The following is an 18604-nucleotide window of genomic DNA, read 5'->3' on the forward strand; positions in this document are numbered from 1 at the left end:
AGCCACCCAGGGATCCCTCTCTCTGTGTATTCTCATGAAGAAATAAATAAAATCTTAAAAAAAAAAGATTTTATTAATTTATTTTTTCAGAGAGAGAGCGTGCACCAACACACAAGCTGAGGGGGTGTGGGTGGTTGCAGAGGCAGGGGGAGAAGCAGATCCCCCCACTGGAGCCCGATGCATGTAGGGCTCAATCCCAGGACCCTGAGATCCTGACCTGAGCTAAAGGCAGCCATTTAAATCAGCTGAGCCACCTAGGCTCCCGCTGAGCAGGGAGACTGCTTCTCCCTCTCCCTTTACCCCTCCCTCCTACTCATGTGCTCTCTCTCTCTCAAATAAATAAATAAAATCTTTATTAAAAAAAAAAAAAGAAGTGCAAGGAGAGAGAAGGGGTAAGGAGAAGAGTGAGAAGAAAACAAATAGGAAAAGGTATGTGCTAGCAACATGTGGCATCTGGGCTAGGGAATATGGGACAAAATACACTACTATCCTCAGATTCAGTGAACTGATTTGGAAGATGGTTCATAATCCTGGTTTCTCTACCCTCTTCAAAGTATTCCCTTTTTCCTCCTTTTTTCTTGTGGATGTGGGATGACTTTCTGATGGATATTTCTGTTTGGGAGTAAATCTTTGGATTCGGTATCCTTTAATTCTCTACTTCTGTATGTTTCAGAGTAATAGGGAAGGAGAAAAACTCACTGTGAGAATAAATAAACATAGTTTGTTGCTTCACAAATATTTCAGGAGATCTTCTATATCTAGAGCACTACAGGAGATACTTGCTGTCTTTCAGGGAGACAGGCATATAAATACATTATTACAAAGAATGAAATCATTGCTATTGAAGAAAAATGGGTCCCTAGTGCTATGGGAAACACAGCTGTTTGGGTGAGTTGGGGAAGACTTCCTGGAAGAGATGACATTTAAATCTAATCTTTGATGCGACTCCCAGGTGACGCATCGATTTAGCGCCTGCCTTTGGCCCAGGGCGTGATCCTTGAAACCTGGGATCCTTGAAACCCGGGATCGAGTCCTACATCGGGCTTCCTGCATGGAGTCTGCTTCTCCCTCTGCCTGTGTTTCTGCCTCTCTCTCTGCCTCTCAAGAATAAATAAATAAAATATTTTTTTAAAAAATTCAGTCAATCAATCTAATTTTTGCAGGTCGTCAGACTCCTAGGCAAGACCACCAAACACAGGCTTTAGTACTACCTTGTGGAAGCTTGAATCTGCCAGATCTTTTCTTTTCTTTTTTTTTTTTTTTGGCTTCTACACAAAATGATTTCATAGTTTTTATGCTTACTAAAAGATGTTCCTACAGAGAAACAGGAATTTACTGAATTCACTCTTGGTTTCTGAGATATTCTTGCAACATGTGTCCACGTAGCTAAGTGGTCAGGGTCAATTAATCTTTCAGTTATTTTTGAAATGAAATCTGAAAGGCTGTCTGAGTGATAATAGAACATATATATTACAAGGAACCACAAATTACTTGGCTCAGTTAAAGACCGTGCTTAAGTAGGCTGCTTCTTTCCAGAGGATCTAAGTCAGGTTCCATTTTTTTGGGTGTGTGGGGGGGTTCAGAAGGGGCAGAGGGAGAAAAAGAATCTTAGGCAGCCCCCCCCAGTGCAGCACTGATTTCACGACCCTGGGGTCATGACCTGAGCTGAAATCAAGAGTTGGATATTTAACCAACTGAGCCACCCAAGCACGCCTCCGAGTCAGGTTCTTAAAACATAGATCTTGAAACTGTGTAATGCGAAATTCATGTGTTTTATTTTTTTATTCAGCTTTTTGCATCGCCATGATGAAGCGTTCTCCACTGAACCACTCAAAAACAATGGCAGAGGAAGTCCTCTGGGCTTTTATCATGTGCAGAATGTAAGTGACTTGGATGTTTTTGCCAAATGCATTGCAGGTTTGGGGGCTGAGAGGCTGGCGTTAGGCAGTCGTCCTGTGTGGGCGGCCTTTGGCTTTCTCAGCCCTGGAAGGAGGATTATCCAAGCTGCTTTGTGGTGAGAATAGACAATGGAGGGAGTGGCTAGAGGGGTGAGGTAATCCTCTGTGGACTGAGTGGCCAGCCTTCTCCTCTTAGTTACAATGGGCCCCATGAGTGGTGTGGGGGTTGGGCTGCCAATAAAATCTTCCATTAGTTTGAATGTAGTGAGTTGTTTTTAGTGTTTCCTTCCTAGAAAAATAAGTGCATTTAATATAAGTTTTGTTAAAGTTAACATACTGTCCTTTAAACTAAAAGATACTTGCATTGCTCAGTTGTAGAAAAAATTAAATTACCCTTTTTAGCTAAATTAAGACTCAGTCTCTTTTCCTTGCAGTTGATACTATGACGAATCCATTAGTGCCCCTTATAGCTCTTGTTTGTGGAGTAAGACAACAGGCCTTCCATCTCTTCTAGGAAGGCTCACCCAGACTCTGTTCAAAGTCATCATTCTCATCACAATAGCTAACACTCTTTGAGAGCTTATTTCGTGTCAGTCACTGTTCTGAGTGCCTTTTTTGTGTCTTCATTTATTTGATCCTCACCTTTATGCCATAGGCCCTCATAACCCCCATATGACAGCTGAGATAACAGACACAGAGTACTTAAAATCACTCAGTACAGTTCCAGAGCTAGGAAGAGGCAGAGATGGGGTTTAGGCCCAGAGCAGTGTGGCTCTGGTGTCCAGGATCTTCACCATGACGTGAAATGCTCTCATTCTCTTGCTAAACATCTTAAGTCTCTAAAGTATGAGCAGAAAGGATAACTCTGAAAATGAGAGAGCAGACACAAAACACCGTTTTCTTTTTTAGTTTTAATTGCATGAATATAAGCATAGCATGCATGTACCTGATAAATATTCATTGGGATAGTGTGCACAAGGACTGTGTCTGACACTGCAGGGGAATGATGATGAATGACAGGGGATTATGCCCCCAAAGAGCTTAGGGGAAATAAAATGCATATTTAAACAGCAATAGCACATGATCTTGAAAGATATTAGTTAAATGCAAAGGGGATAGAAAAAAGGGAAGGTTATTTCTATTAACGGAAAGATACTTTTAAGTTACTTTTTCTTTGGGGGGTTGGTGGTTGGATGGAGAAAGGAAGTAGGAAACTTCCCGATGAATATAGTGTAATAAGAAAAGGTAGGTCAGACTTGATATTATACCAGGTACCTGGTCAACAGTCATGTTTTTCTCACTGTTGTTAATATTAAAGCAAGCCCTGAAGTATGGGAATGACTTAGAGGCGCAGACAGGGGCAGGCCCTCTAGGCAGAGCTATAGCCTGGGCCAGACCTCAGGCACAATGGAGAGAAGCGTAGGCAAGAGAAGCAGCAGGTGAGTTTGTGCCAAAACACTAAGTGTGTGAAGAGCAGCAAGTAGGGCAGATGATGGAGGCTCTTGAAGGCCTAAAGCTTGGTAAAGTTGCCCTAGAATGAAAACCAGGAAGGGACACCTGAGTAGCTCAGTCAGTTGAGTGTTCTACTCTGGATCTCAGCTCAGGTCTTAATCTCAGGGTCATGAGTTCAAGCCCATGTTGGGCTCCAGGCAATGGAACCTACTTAAAAAGAAAAAGAGAGAGAGAAAGAAAAGAAAGAAAAGAATGAAAACCAGGGAGGAACCCCTGTCTTGGTATGGGAGGCCTGCAGTCAGATACCCAGCACATACTAGGTGCTCAAAAGTGCTAAAACTCTGATTGTAGCAAACCTGTGTTATAGTAAATCTGTCCATAATCTAGCTTGGCTTTATTCCTTACTAGATTGCAGTGGAGGTCACTGAATCATTTGTGGACTATATCAAAACCAAGCCGATAGTATTTGAAGTCTTTGGGCATTATCAGCAGCACCCACTTCATCTGCAAGGACAGGAGCTTAACAGGTTTGGACCAGATAAGCAAAGATTCTTGTTGCTCTTGTTATTACTGTTACTGCCACTTTGCGGGAAGGAAGAAATCTTTTAAGGGATTCAGATAACTAAAGAACAATTTTCTATGTTACCTGATGTTTCCTCTTAGAAACATCACCACCTTTTTTCTAAGCCACCGAAGCACTAATTATAGGTAGAGCACATTGAATTTTGCCTAGCTGACCTGAAGTGCCATCTCTTTTGTAGGAAGAGACTTTGAATAGGATAGAAAGTGAGGGGGAAAAAAAAAGGATAGAAAGTGAGGAGGTGGTGTAACATGAGGATTGTGTGTAATTCTTCCTCACCATCCAGAACTTAGGAAGCATGAGCACTAAGCGGAGAGAGACAACATCACAGTTGGTGAGGAGAGCAATGATGGTGGCTTTCAGGTGATGGCAAAGTGTCAGTGTTAACAGAAAATTTCTCATATTCCACTTACTAGCTAGGACCCACAAGGAGACTTTTATTAAAATGTGTGAGCCTCAGTTTCACTGTGGGTTTGTGTTTGGTATCTGATATTATGCCTCATCTGAAAGTGCAAATGGTATGTTTCTAGTGGGGATTTAAATGTGCTGTTGATGTCAACATGGGACCCTTTCTCAGCCTTGAACTTTGTTCTCCTCCTTTGCAGCCCTCCTCAGCCATCTCGACGCTTCTTCCCTCCACCCATGCCGCTCTCCAAGCCAGGTGAGCCCTTCTCTGGGTGACATGGCTCTTATACTGATGGCTTTTCAGACAGAAATCATTTTCAAATGCCCACTCCACTTCTGTGTATCCATACATATTCCTGTGTCCAGCAGGAACTGTAATTCTTGGTTCCTGATTTAAATAAGAAGTAAGAAACAATAGGGTTCCTTCCCTCCCGACTTTCTGGTCTTATTATAGATTTTGATAAACTTCCTGTTCCTAAATCTCGCTGCTTAATATGTAACACCTCCTAACTGTTGGGTGACTGGGCATTTCTTTGCATCTCAGATGTATTCTGCATATTCATTCATCTTGTTTTGCTTTTTCTTTATTTTCATCCTTTTTCCTCATTGCCCACTTGCCACTTTCCCACCCCACCCTGTATTTCTTCTCCACCTCTGTCATGCTCTCCATCCTGCCTTCAGACCATGAGAGAAAGATTGAACTGGTTCGATTTCTCATATCTGGCTATGTGAATGCGCATGTGTTGGACACGTTTTCTGAGCACGCCAGTGCACTTGCTTCCTCTGCCGTTGCCACCTTCCAGGATGGGGCAGACACAGTGCCGCCTTTTCTCTTTCTTCCAGTTCCCAGCTGCCAGATTGAGAGGGCACCTAAACGAGATGGTTAGTAGCTGACTTAGCTCTGCCTTAGATGTAGAACCATCCTCAGGGGCTGATCCCAAAGCCTGGCTCTCTGTGTATGAAACACTGGCATTGCTCTTTGCTGCTTGAACCAAATCTAGGGTCTAGCACATTGTCAAGAATACGTTTTCTTCGGAGAGATGTGAGAACACACCTCTACTTGTGCCTCTTTCACAACACCCTAAGCGTGGGGTGCCTTATGTTTGTTCATTTGGATTCTTTGCAATGGTATCTTTAAAGATTTTTTTCTTTTAAGGCTTCTGATTTTGCTTTTTGGCCCTCAGATGACTGCCAGAATCAGTGGCACCACTTTTTTCTTGACTAACGGCACCAAATCATGTGGAATTCAGCTGGAGTGAATAGTGCAGATAGGCTGACATTTGTCAGTACTGTATGAGTCGTAAGGCCCCTTTAGATACTTTGTGTCAGTGGGTCATCATGATAACCTTTTCAAGATAACAGGCTAAATATTATAATCTATATTTTAAAGATGAAGAGACAGACTTCCAGAGATGAAGTGACTTAACCAAAGCCACATAATAGTTAGCAGTTGAACAATATTAGATCCTAAGTCACTGGACTCTCACTCCAGTGCTCCCAGGTTCTGAACAGAGAATGCTCTATGTATTGTCAGATTTTAGAAATTCTGTGTAGTGTTCCAAAATACTTACTATGTAGAATCTGGAATACTTACAGATAACTGCATTTCTAGCTAATTTATTTTACCAGGACAGTTAAGTATATGGAATTTAAATGTGAAGAAAATATGTAACATGAGATCATATTTTATAGAATCCTGTACCTACATATTAGACCAGTGGTTCCTAAACTTATGTGCACATTAGAATCACCTGGAGGGGTTTCAGTCCCTCTCAGAGGACTGGATCCCACCTCTAGAGATTGTGATTTAATTACCTGGGCTTTGCTTTAAGATCCCCAGGCAACTCCCAAGTGCAGGGAGGTTTGGGAACCACTGGGCTGGAACATGGGTCTTCTCTCATGCCCTCCATCCTTGAGGAGACCCTGGGGGGGAGGGGGGGGACAACACACTTTATTTACCCACATTGTTTCTCCCACATTATTTCCATGCTCAGTATGCCACAGAATAGGAGAGTCTAAGGAAGGTTTCTGAATGGTTTTGTGCAGAGTAAATGTGCTCACATTTTGTGCACATTTACTCTGCACAAAACCTGTTTTCTTATCGATAGATACTGTTTGCTGATAAGGAGAAAGATGTCGATTCTCCATTTTCCCGGTTCTCTGAATCTAGAGATGCTAGTATTATTGATGGCGATGTTTATCTGGGTCTTCTACATTGAAATTTAGCCTTGACTCTTGTTGCCTTTCCTAAGTGTATCCTTGAAGAAAAGCTTATACTTTTTCTAAGTAGACTTGGACCAGATTTTGACATTTTCTAAAACCTTTTACAAGTTCCAGCCACCAAGTTAAACACCATGAGCAAAACCAGCCTTGGCCAGAGCATGAGCAAGTATGATCTTCTGGTTTGGTTTGAGATCAGTGAACTGGAGCCTACAGGAGAGTAAGTCCAGCCTTCTAAATTTTTAAACAAAGGCAAAGTTTTTCAGAACTAGAAAATGTAATTTTGAGTCTCTCTTTTCATATTCAGATTAGAGAATCATTGATACTGTTGAATTCCAGTTTTGAATTGAATTTTTGGTGGTATTGCTATTATTCTTTGAATTAGATGTTTGTCAAAGAAGTGACTGTCCAGAATAATAATTTGCCTTGTTAGTAGCAACAAGAACATGGAGACTGGCACTTTGTACGAAGAAAGAAAACTTACATAGTGGGTTTTATCAGCAGCAAAGCAAAAAGGATCAGAAGTATATTGTACATAATATAGTCAGAACTTACCTTAATAATCTCAGTGAGAGGATTGGGGGTAGAATGTTTTTTTAGACCAGGGTTTTTAAACCTTGGCACTGTTTTGGGCTGGATAACCCTTTGTCATGGGGGGCTGTCCTGTGCACTCTAAGATATTTAGTGGCATCCCTGGCCTCTACCCTCAGGATGCCAATCGCACCTCCCCTCCAGTGTGACAACCAAAAATGTCTTCAGACATTGCAGATCACCCCCAGTTGAGGATTATTAACCTAGATCAAAATAATCAACATCAGCTTACTTTCTCTGTGTGAGCTGTGTTAGAGTAAGAGGTGAATGTAATTGTTGTTCAGAGTTGTCTCTAAAATGCGCTTGGCAAAACACAAAAAAAGATCCTGTTCCAAAACAGAGGCAAGGGGCTTTATCAGTTAATTAAAGGGTAGGCAATAAATATTATCCTAATGATCCTCTGTTCAGCATGCTGAGTACCGCTATCATGATCATCTCCATGAACATTTTCTGAGTTCCTACTGTGTATGAGAGTATAACTCTATCAGTTCTGTATTTAATTGTCAATAGTGACATTGCTTTAAGTAATTGTACTTTCCGTAGACAGATCTATAATGTGATTATAACTTCCATTTGAGGGAGACCACAATAATAGTGTCTACTACTGAGTTCATTCCTTTCTGATTTTTAAAAACTACCTAAAATCTGAAATGATCCCTTTCTTCTCTCTTGACACTTACTGCAGTTGTGCATTATTTATGGAATATGTGTTATACAAGAGAATAGGATGGAGCCAAAAGATATTGCTGTGCTGTGAGCACTTTGGTCTAGTGAGGGTGATATGACATTGATAAGCGAAAAGGTTCATTAAATGGAAATGACTGTGTGATGAAGTGCCCAGATGGTGAGGAAGACAGGAGAAACAGAGACCATGTGGGCTGTAGCAACAGGGAGGACCTTATACAGATGAGGTGGCACTCAGTGCAAGCATCCCATCTAACTGCTTTCTCATGCCATTTCTATTTTTATAGGTACATCCCGGCTGTGGTTGACCACACAGCAGGCTTGCCCTGCCAGGGGACATTTTTGCTTCACCAGGTACTAACCAGGGAACCAGAAAGGGCCTGGGAGAGGACCAACACAGAACTCTTTCTGTTTCTCTGCTTTTCCTCTCTATTTTAAGTGGATTTGGGAATTGAAAAGACATTGTCCTTCTTTTTTTTTTTCTTTTCTTTTTTTTGGTATGTTTGTTTTTTTCTCAGACCTTGGCTTATATTATACCCTTGCTTATATATATAAATATATTTTAGAAGACCTATTTTGAAAAAGACTTTGTTTTTTTCAATTACTATAATTCTTGCAGCTCCTATGTCATTTTATATAATTTTATTTTCTTGTATACAGTTTTCATGTTTGGAAACTGCTTTTACAGTTAAAAGTTCTTAATAGTGTTATAAGTTGGAAGTTACAATGGACTAAATAATCTAGGCATGAAATGTAGATCCTCCTTTGGTAAATCAAAAGTAGATTTAGTCAGTGTTCAGAAAGGCTTGTCTGGGGTGCCTGGCTGGCTCAGTCAGTGGAGCAGGTGACTCTTGATCTCAGGGTTACTGTAAGTTCAAGCCTCACGCTGGGTATAGAGATTACTTAAAAATAAAATCTTAAAAAAAATGCTTATGACCCAGGTGGGCATAGGAGCTGAGGGTTGTATATTATATATTATGAGTCACACGATCTGGTCATCTGTTTTTTTTGGTTTTTTTGGTTTTTTTGGTTTTTTTGGTCATCTGTTCTTAAAGCCATGTTAGAACCTGGTTCTTCCTCAGCCCCTGATCTATATCCCTTGGTTTAGAGTAACAGTGTGGACAGCATTTCCCCCTCTCTCCACATCTCTCCTCTTACCCAATCCTGTATCATGCAACCCAGAAAACAACACACAAGAGGAAATCATAGATTATCCCACTAAACTGCAACCCTCTTCCATTACCTAGGGCATCCAGCGAAGGATCACAGTGACCATTATCCATGAGAAGGGGAGTGAACTCCATTGGAAGGATGTTCGTGAGCTAGTGGTAGGTGAGTACATTCCATTAGCCGAGGATGCAGCCAGGCTTTTTAGAGGAACATGGGGAATATGTGGAAAGAGTACTGGAGAACACAGAGTATGGAGAATATGTGGCCTTGAGTTTGAAACTACTCTTATTTCTCAGCCTCCATCATTAGGAATATATTATTCAACCAGTCATTATTTTACTCAGTTACTGTGGGAATGGTTCTAGAGGCTCTGAAAAGGCATAAGAAAAGTTTCTGCTCATTGTGAATATGGATTTTCATTGAGGAAACAATGTATGTACATTTAAAACAGTTTGGGGTGCCTGACTGGCTCAGGCGGTAGAGCATGCAATCTTCATCTCAGTGTCATGAGTTCAAGCCTCACACTGGGTGTAGAGGGCACTTAGATAAATAAATAAACTTTTTAAAAAATAACAAATAAGCAGTTTGATGAGTAAGTGCCAAAATGAGAACAAGTGAGAAATATCTGTACTGAGAATTAACAACAGAAAAGATCCAGAGGGTCTGAATAGATGCAGGAGAAATATGAGAGCATTTTCATGTTTTGTCATGTTTCCCACACACAGAAACATCTTGAGTAAGAGTGTCCAGAATGTGTCTAGTATGCAAATAGCTAGAAACCCTGCCAGGGTCTCATGATGAAAAGAAAAAATTGACTAAACCATATAAGCTTTAGAGTCTAAGGCAGGATTCTGAATCTTTTATTGCCACGAACTCCTTTGGCAGTGGCGAAGCCCTCAGAACTATTTTTTTATTTTTTTATTTTATTTTATTTTTTTAGAACTATGTTTTTAAATGTAGAAAACAGGGGGAAAGAAAGAAAGAGAGAAAGAAAGAGAGAGGGAGGGAAGAAGAAGGAAGGAAGGAAGGAAGGAAGGAAGGAAGGAAGGAAGGAAGGAAGGAAGGAAGGAAGGAAGGAAAGAGAGAGAGAGAAAGAAAAGGAAAAGGAAAAGGAAGAAACAGGGACACCTGGGTGGCTCAGTGGTTGAGTGTCTGCCTTTGGCTTAGGGCCTGATCCCAGTGTCCTGGGATAGAGTTCCGTATCAGGCTCCCCACAGAGAGGCTGCTTCTCCTGGTGCCTGTGTCTCTGCTTTTCTCTCTGTCTCTCTCATAAATAAAAATAAACAAGGAAATAAAGTATGACTGATCCTTAAACAACATGAGGGTTAGAAGCACAGTTGACTATTCCCTTATAACTTTTGACTCCCTAGAACCTAACTGCTAACAGCCTGTTCACCAGAGCCTTCCCAATAACTTGGTCATATACATATACGTGTTTTATATGTTATATGTGTTATATATTATATTCTTAAAGTAAGCTAGAGAAAAGAAAATTTTAAGAAAATAGGGGGCACCTGGATGGCTCAGTAGGTTAAATGTCTGACTCTTGATTTGGGCTGTCATGCAGCCCTAAGAAAGAAATCTGTGTACAAGTGGACCCATGCAGTTCATACCTGTGTTGTTTAAGGGTACATGGGATTACAAAGGGAACCAGTGGTACTGAAATTGCTCAAATACCAAACAAATTTATAATATAAACTGTTCTTTATATTAATGCATTAAGTACATTAAAGAAGCAGTGGGTCAAATTTCTATCATTCATAGTGGGATGAATGTCAGGATATTTTACCTCAGTATGATGTGAAGACTTCTATAATTTCTACTGGAGACAGTCACAGGTATTGCTGATTTTCCTGTGGATTGTCCCCTCCCTTTGTAATTGAAGAAAGTGCCAAATTTTAGTCAGAGGTTTGTGAAAATAAAGTTGTATTTTTTTTTTTAGCTCACAGACCTCCTGAATTCTATGCATAGATCCTTTGAGTATCTGTGGACCAGATTAAGAACCTGTGGGGGCGGGGGTGAGAACTGGGTGGTGCAGTTGGTTAAGTGTCTGCCTTCAGCTTAGGCCATGATCCCAGAGTTCTGGGATCGAGCCCCACGTTGAGCTACCTGTTCAGTGGGGAGTCTGCTTCTCCCTCTCCCCTTGCTTATTCTCATTCTCCCTCTCAAATAAATTAATTAAATATTTTTTTAAAAAGTTTCAAAAGAATCCCTTGAAGGAAGATTATACTCTCTTCTATCAAGGGCGGTGGTTTTCAAACTTTATTTTTTTAATTGTATTTATTTATTTAACAGAGAGAGCACAGGCAGAGGGAGCAGCAGGCAAAGGGAGAGGGAGAAACAGACTCTCTGCTGAGCAGGGAGCCTGATGTGGGGCTCAATCCCAGAACCCTGGGATTATGACCTGAGCTGAAGGCAGGTCATAACTGACCGAGCCACCCAGGTACAAACACTTATGTAGTACTTATTCTGTGACAAGTACATTCCTGAATGCTCTAAAAATAATAGTTTATTTAATATAGCATAACATAAACATATAACATGGTTGGGATGCCTGGATGGCTCAGTGGTTGAGCGTCTGTCTGTCTTTGGCTCAGGGTGTGATCCCAGGGTTCTGAGATCAAGTCCCACATCAGGCTTCCTTCAAGGAGTCTGCTTCTCCCTCTGCCTTTGTCTCTGCCTCTTTCTCTGTGTCTCTCATGAATAAATTTTTAAAAACCTTTAAAAAAACATATAACATGGTTGTAATAATCACATGAGGGGAGAATTTCTTCACAGATGAGGAAACAAAGGTTCAGAGAGGTTGAACAATGTGTCAGAGCCTCACAGACAAAGCGTTGAAGATGAGGTTGGAACCCAGGCAGTCCAGCTCCACAGGCTGTGCCCTTCACCTCTGTGCTGCACATCCTTTAGGGCTCCCCTAATGGTAATTTGAAAATGGTTGTAGAATTTTGAACAAGAAAGTGATATAATGAAGGCAGTGGCTTAAGAAGATTCTGTAAAGTGAGTGTAGTATGGAGTGGAGAGAGGGAGAAGTAAGCAGCCAGGAGACCAGTGAAATGGCCACTGTAGTGTTCCAGACAGGAAGGGGATAACCTTTGTGAGTAGGGGGTGGTGTTGATCAGAAAAGTTGAGGTGAATATGAGAAACTCTTTGAACAGAGAATCAGTCAGGTTTCACAGTTGACTAAATGTGGGAAGTAAGTGGAAGACGACACGGAGAATTGTGGGGGACCACTCAGTGGTTAGCCACATGACCCTTCCAGCACCTGAAGTTACCCAGGTGTAAAAGTCTCTCTTCAGCTTAATGAATTTGTTGTGTTTTTAAGTGTACCCCTGTCCTAGTTTCTTTATTCTTCCTTGTAGGCCGCATCAGAAATAAGGCTGAGGTGGATGAGGCTGCAGTTGATGCCATCCTCTCTCTAAATATCATCTCTGCCAAGTACCTGAAGTCCTCCCACAACTCCAGCAGGTAGGGCCGCTACGTAAGTGCAAGGCGTCTGCCCTATGGGGGCTGATTGCTCCACCGTTAAGATTCCTTGTTCACCAGTGACTCCTGCTCAGGTGCAGAAATGCATTCCTTTCTCACTTAGGACATCCTTTTCCTCCCTGCCACCCTGCTCTCCAAAAGTAAATTAAAAAAAAAAAAAAGAGAGATACGTGTATGTGGGTCAGTTACTATATGGAGTGAAAATGCTCCATCCTGTGTGGAGTTTGAGTAGAATGTAACACAGTCTTAGAGACAGGAACAGAAAAAGAAAATGCAGCATACTACCCAAGGGTTTAAAATTAGGAATTAATTGTTGCTGAGACTGTTTTCCTGTGAAGGGGTTGCTGTGGAGAAAGGTCTGTTGGTCCTCAGTGTCATGGAAACCTGCCCTCCCAGGTATAGCGAACCCTCTCATGTTCAGCCTATGGTGCTGCCGGCATAGGTTCCAGGAGTCTCAGTCTCTTGCTTTTCATTTACTCATAAAGGTGATAAATTAACATAGGTAAACTCTTCTGAACAAGGTTGTCTGCTATAAATAATGAATTTTATTTTATTTTTAATTTTAAATTAGTTTCCCTTAAAATTCCATTTTATAATCAAGTGATGACAGTGCATAAAGTACATAGCCAGTCTGCTTTCCCATGTCCAACTGGAGATAAATCTGCTGGGGCCCTCTTACCTCCCCAGGAAAGGAGTTATGTCACTGTGCACAGAGACTTGACTCCTTTATGTGGTAAGGGCTGGGAAGCAGAGGTGGCTGCATGTTCTAATGTTGGCAAAGAACCCTGCCTTTGCATTATAGGAGGAGTTCCGTATACGTCTGTTCCTGAAGAATGTGCTCACATCTCTGTTGGAAAGAGGGAGAGGAAAAATGAGACAACAGGAAGAAACAGGATTAAAAGTTTGGGGCAGCCTTAATTTTTTTCCATTGTTTCCTTGTGTTGGAGTTTTGCATAGGAAAGAAAAAAAAAGAAAAAGCAAACGTCTGTTTGCTTTTTGCCTATAGGAGGAGCTGTGAGAGAGAGGGAAGGAATATGAGGGTGTACACGTTTGGGAGTGGTAGCAGAGGTAAAGAAGTGTGCTCTGGCCCTTCCTGGTCTATTCCTGGGCAGAATTGTGAACAATCCTGTTTCTCTGAAGACAGCATTAACCCCACATGGTATTTTCTCCAGTTGGATGTTGATGGCAGATATTCAGCTGGCATTCATATTTTCTTTGCAACTATGAGAAATATATTTTAAATTTCTCTAGAATACTTAGCGAAATACACAGAACAATGATGTTTGCTTGAAATGCTGGTTGCCTACATAAAGTAACCTTCAAAAGTCCTCTGATTCATACCCAGCCACGAGTCAGATGCTTAGGAGATTAATTTGGCTTTTGTTAGAAGGAGCTTATCTTTCACAGTAGAAGTTTAGAGTTAATTAACCAAAAAAAAATGGTTAAAGTCAAATATAATAAAAAGATATATACTTTAAATACTTTAATTTAAGCTATATAAACATATTAATTTGTCAAGCTCTTGCTGTAGGGCCAAGGCCTTCCCTTTAATTATAGGCTTAATTATTGTATTTCTGGTTGTCTTTCTTGCAAAATCCTTTAGGGGCAGTTGGGTGGCTTGGTTGGTTAAGTGTCTGCCTTTAGCTCAGGTCATAATCCTGGGGTCCTGGAATTGAGGCCCATATTGGGCTTTCTGCTTAGTGGAGAGTCTGCTTCTTCCTTTCCTTCTGTGCCTGTTCTCTCTCCTCACCAAATAAATTTTTAAATCTTTAAAAATAACTAAATAAATGCAAAAATCCTTTGAACTTTTTATCATTTATTCTTGAAATTTTACTATTTGCCCCCCCCCCTTTTTTAAAGATTTATTTATTTATTTATTCATTCAGAGAGAGAGAGACAGGCAGAGGGAGAAGCAGGCTCCATGCAGGGAGCCCAATGTGGGACTTGTTCCTCGGTCTCCAGGATCACGCCCTGGGCTGCAGGTGGCGCCAAACCGCTGCGCCACTGGGGCTGCCCTGCCCCCCTTTTTTTAAAACACTTATGACACCCAAGCTTAACAGCTGTTTTTACACAACTCAGCAGTTATCACATCTTTTAAAAATGGTCAACTTGGGGCACCTTGGTGGCTTAGTCATTTGGGTGACCAACTCTTGATTTTGGCTCAGGTCATGATCTCAGGGTCATGAGATCAAACCCTCTGTCCGGCTCTGCACTGACTGTGGAGCCTGCTTGGGATTCTCTCTCTCTACCTCTCCCGCTGCTCATTGGCGCTCTCTCACTCTCTCAAAACTAAATAAATAAATAAACAAAAATGTTCGACTTAGTTATGTTTCACACTAAATAAAGATTATTTTTGCCCTCATGTTTCATGGATTTGCCTAATATCTGATTAAATTAAACGATTATAATAAGTGCAGTATAAACAGGTTCAGGACCAAATACTATTGATACTTGATAAGCACACACTTACACCACTCAGCTCCTGGGAGCAAACTGTCTGGGTAGATGAGATACCACTAGTTTAGGATGCTCAGTGCAAAATAGATATCCGTCTTTATATTTTAGGAACACAGCATAAGTTAATTTGGCAAGTTGCTAAGTGGAGTTTGGTTAAGAGAGCTTTTGTTCTATTTGCCTAAAGTTTAATGTTTAAAGTTGAACTTAACTCCACTTTGGGTGTGAGATGTACATACATCTATGAGAGAGCTCTCATGGTGTGGAGCCCACAAGGGTCACAGCTGCTTTTCTTCCCAGTCCTGCACCTGTGTTACCTAATTGACTGGGTTTTCCCTCAATTCCACAGCAGCTTCCTACTTGCCAGTACTGAGTCACCTGCAGATGGGGTCTTAATAGGGGTGGTGTCCACCATCCCTTCCGTGCCCAACATTTTCCTTAATTAAATGTCTCAGGAGAGGGACCCATGTCATTATAAGCTGTCTATCAAATTGTACCCTATGGAGTTCTCTGTTAATTGTCCACTTAGATTCACTTTGCTTAACAAATTTGCCTTTTTAATTTTTTTCTCTCTTTTCTTTTTTCCTTTCCGTTTTTGTTTTTTGTTTTTTTGTTTTGTTTTTCTGTACTAACAAAAGCCTTTTCTATGTTTTTGCAGGCTCTTTCTTGATAAGGATATGCCTAGGTATTTTCTGTTGGATTTTTGCAAATAAAGATTCTAATTTATCAGAATGCTTTATGTCTTATGTTGCTTAGATTACTATGTTAATTTAGTAATTTTTCCCCATGCAGACCTAGGATAGAGCAACACTTTATCCTGCACCCTTTGTGCCCTTGGCTTTTCCTGATGTGTGTACAATTTCACACACAGCTTCTTAAGTAATTGGTAGAGTTCTTTTCCCATTCCATTTACTAAACTTGTCCATTTTATTCTTACGCACCTTCAGCTTTTCCTCTGCTAGATTACAAATTAGAAAGTTACCCCCCATCTTTCATATAGAATCTCAGGCTGGGTGTTCTGTTCTCTTTGTCCTCTCTGTGTCAGAAACTTGAAGGTTTGTTGCTCTGTAGCTTTGCATAATTATTCACTGTTTTCATTGTTTTGTCCTGTGAGATAGTAGAGACCAGTTCAGCTACTTGGGCAGCTGAGTCTGTGAGAAATAGGTTGTTGATTTTTAAACATTTCTCTTTCTGCTGTCAGAGCTGCTTGTCTTATCTATTTTATTCTTTGGGGGGTAGGAAAAAGTCCTCGTTCAGTAGTGAAGTAAGTCTTTTCCCATCTCTCTTCATCTGATTTAGGGAAGTTATTTGTCTCATAGGAAATCTAGAAAAGACAGCACTAGCAAGGTTACCATTTGGGAAGGAGTAAGGAGGAACATAAAAGGAAGTAAAGTGTACAGAAACTCTGGCTGAACCAGGTGAGAGCTAGTAGTGATGGAACATGCACTGTGCAGGTGTAGACACTTGTTAAGGAACCTGTGGGTGCACCTGCGGGCAGAGTTGGGGGCTGGTCTGTAATGTCAGGTCAGGTCTATGGGGTTTTACCAGTAGGAAAAAAGGAAGATATTAGGGCAACTTAAAAAATAGTTTATAGGTGCTTATTAAATCAAGCTTCTAGTTGTTATTGAAACGTAAGATTGACTTTCATGTGGATTGTTTTTGAAAAGTAACAAATAATGGTTATACAGCTTTGGTATTAAAATCATTCTACTGAAACATCACTAAGAATAGCCTCTTATCCTTTTATTTAAAATTAGATTCTCTGTACTTAAATTATTCTGCCTGTTTGGTCCATCAGTCCTCGCAGGAATTTGTCACATTTCTGAGGCTCAGCAGAACTGGACTGTGATGTCAAGACAGGCTTATGAGCTCCTGAGGATTGGCTTCCTGCTCTCTCTTTGTTGACTGAGGAGCTTATTTAGGCTTTCTTCCTTCAGTTTTTGTCTATAGGCACTTATCCTTTTCATCTTAATCACTTTGATTGATTTGGTTTTTTGTTTATAGGCAGAGAAGCAGGGATCCCTGGGTGGCGCAGCGGTTTGGCGCCTGCCTTTGGCCCAGGGCGCGATCCTGGAGACCCGGGATCGAGTCCCACATCGGGCTTCCGATGCATGGAGCCTGCTTCTCTCTCTGTCTGTGTCTCTGCCCCTCTCTCTCTCTCTCTGTGACTATCATGAATAATAAAATAAAAAAAAAAATATAGGCAGAGAAGCAGGCTCGTCCAGAAAAAAAAAAGCATAGTTAAGTGCTTCTGGGTGGGGGGTGGGGCTAGAGACTGGTAGCCTACCTTTTCCTTCTAGGGGATAAAGGCTCCACTCTCACATTTCGATACATTGCAAGTGTCTGTTGGTGTAGGATTCAGTAGTGTTATTGACAGTGAGGGTACCTGGACTAAGATGACCCAGCTGCTTTGAGTGACTGCCTCTTGCCTTTCTGACCTCAGGACTTTCTACCGTTTCGAGGCCGTGTGGGACAGCTCCCTCCATAACTCTCTCCTTCTGAACAGAGTGACGCCCTATGGGGAAAAGATCTACATGACCTTGTCCGCATACTTAGAGGTGAGGAGACTCTGAACCTAAATCACCACAAATGGCTAGACCTGAACAGTGGGCAGATTACTGCAGGAAATGAGGAAGAAAGATTCACTGATTTTTGTAAACTGTTTGCTACTGTTCTGATTGTATTAGATTCTGTTCCTAGTCTCTGTAATCACAAAGCCCTACAATGGGGTGCCTGACTGGCTCAATCAGAAGAGTGTGTGACTCTTGATCTTGGAGTTGTGAGTTCAAGCTCCACGTTGAGTGTAGAGATTACTGAAAAAAAAAAATACATAAACTTAAAAAAAAAAGTCATATGGCTTCTGTTATAACTTCAGTTTTGGTGACCAAAGGTATGATTTTAAGAGAACTTCACCTCTTGTTTTTGTAGCTGTGGGCAGAGCCTAGGAGCAATTAACAACCCAGACCCTGGAACTAGCCTGAGTTCAGGTCCCTGTGCTGCCACTTACTGCCAGCATATCCTTCCACAGAGACTCTGTCTGTGCCTCAATTCCCTCATCTCTGAAACAGGGGTAATAATGATGGCATTTGCCTCAGGAAGATGTGGAGAGGTCATATATAAAAGCATTTAGAACATTGCTTGCACATAATAAATAATTATGGCCATTATTTCAGAAAAAATTTTTTTTAATTTGGGAAAAATAAAGGAGCTGCAAGGACTGCTTCCTCATCTTGCATTTATTATCTGCTAAGCTGCTGTTGAAGTAATTGGTAGAGCTGAAATCTTCCAGCCCCCACTTCTGGGACTAGCTTTCCAACTGGGCAGGAGCAGAGTCCTGACACAGATGTTCTGTCTGCATTTAATTGGAGCCCGCTCCTTTCTGCTTTCAGTTGGATCATTGCATCCAGCCAGCTGTCATCACCAAGGACGTGTGCATGGTCTTCTACTCCCGGGATGCCAAGATCTCACCGCCACGCTCTCTGCGCAGCCTCTTTGGCAGTGGCTACTCAAAGTCACCAGACTCGTAAGTTTCTGGGACAAGTTTCGCTTCCAGTTGGTTTGCCCACTACAGAATCAGCAGACCTCTCGGTGTCACTGGCCTGCTGTTTCAGGGTTGGCTTACAACCTCATACCTGGAGTACAATAACTTCTAAGTGTTGGC

General features: G+C 41.3%; 1 protein-coding gene across 10 annotated transcripts in view; it reads left to right on the plus strand.

Annotated features, from left to right (window-relative positions):
* The window catches only part of KIF1B (kinesin family member 1B), a 149929-nt gene that overhangs the window by 116841 nt on the left and 14484 nt on the right, over positions 1 to 18604 (plus strand). For all 10 annotated transcript variants that reach the window (XM_035715806.2, XM_035715814.2, XM_035715810.2 and 7 more), the window contains 9 exons: positions 1790 to 1880; positions 3759 to 3877; positions 4536 to 4591; positions 6667 to 6775; positions 8118 to 8184; positions 9078 to 9162; positions 12366 to 12471; positions 17387 to 17501; positions 18333 to 18466. In XM_035715806.2, the coding sequence (XP_035571699.1) occupies positions 1790 to 1880; positions 3759 to 3877; positions 4536 to 4591; positions 6667 to 6775; positions 8118 to 8184; positions 9078 to 9162; positions 12366 to 12471; positions 17387 to 17501; positions 18333 to 18466 (882 nt within the window). The remainder of the gene's footprint in view (positions 1 to 1789; positions 1881 to 3758; positions 3878 to 4535; positions 4592 to 6666; positions 6776 to 8117; positions 8185 to 9077; positions 9163 to 12365; positions 12472 to 17386; positions 17502 to 18332; positions 18467 to 18604) is intronic.

Source organism: Canis lupus, chromosome 5 (genome assembly GCF_003254725.2).
Source record: "Canis lupus dingo isolate Sandy chromosome 5, ASM325472v2, whole genome shotgun sequence".
Lineage (NCBI taxonomy): Eukaryota > Metazoa > Chordata > Mammalia > Carnivora > Canidae > Canis > Canis lupus.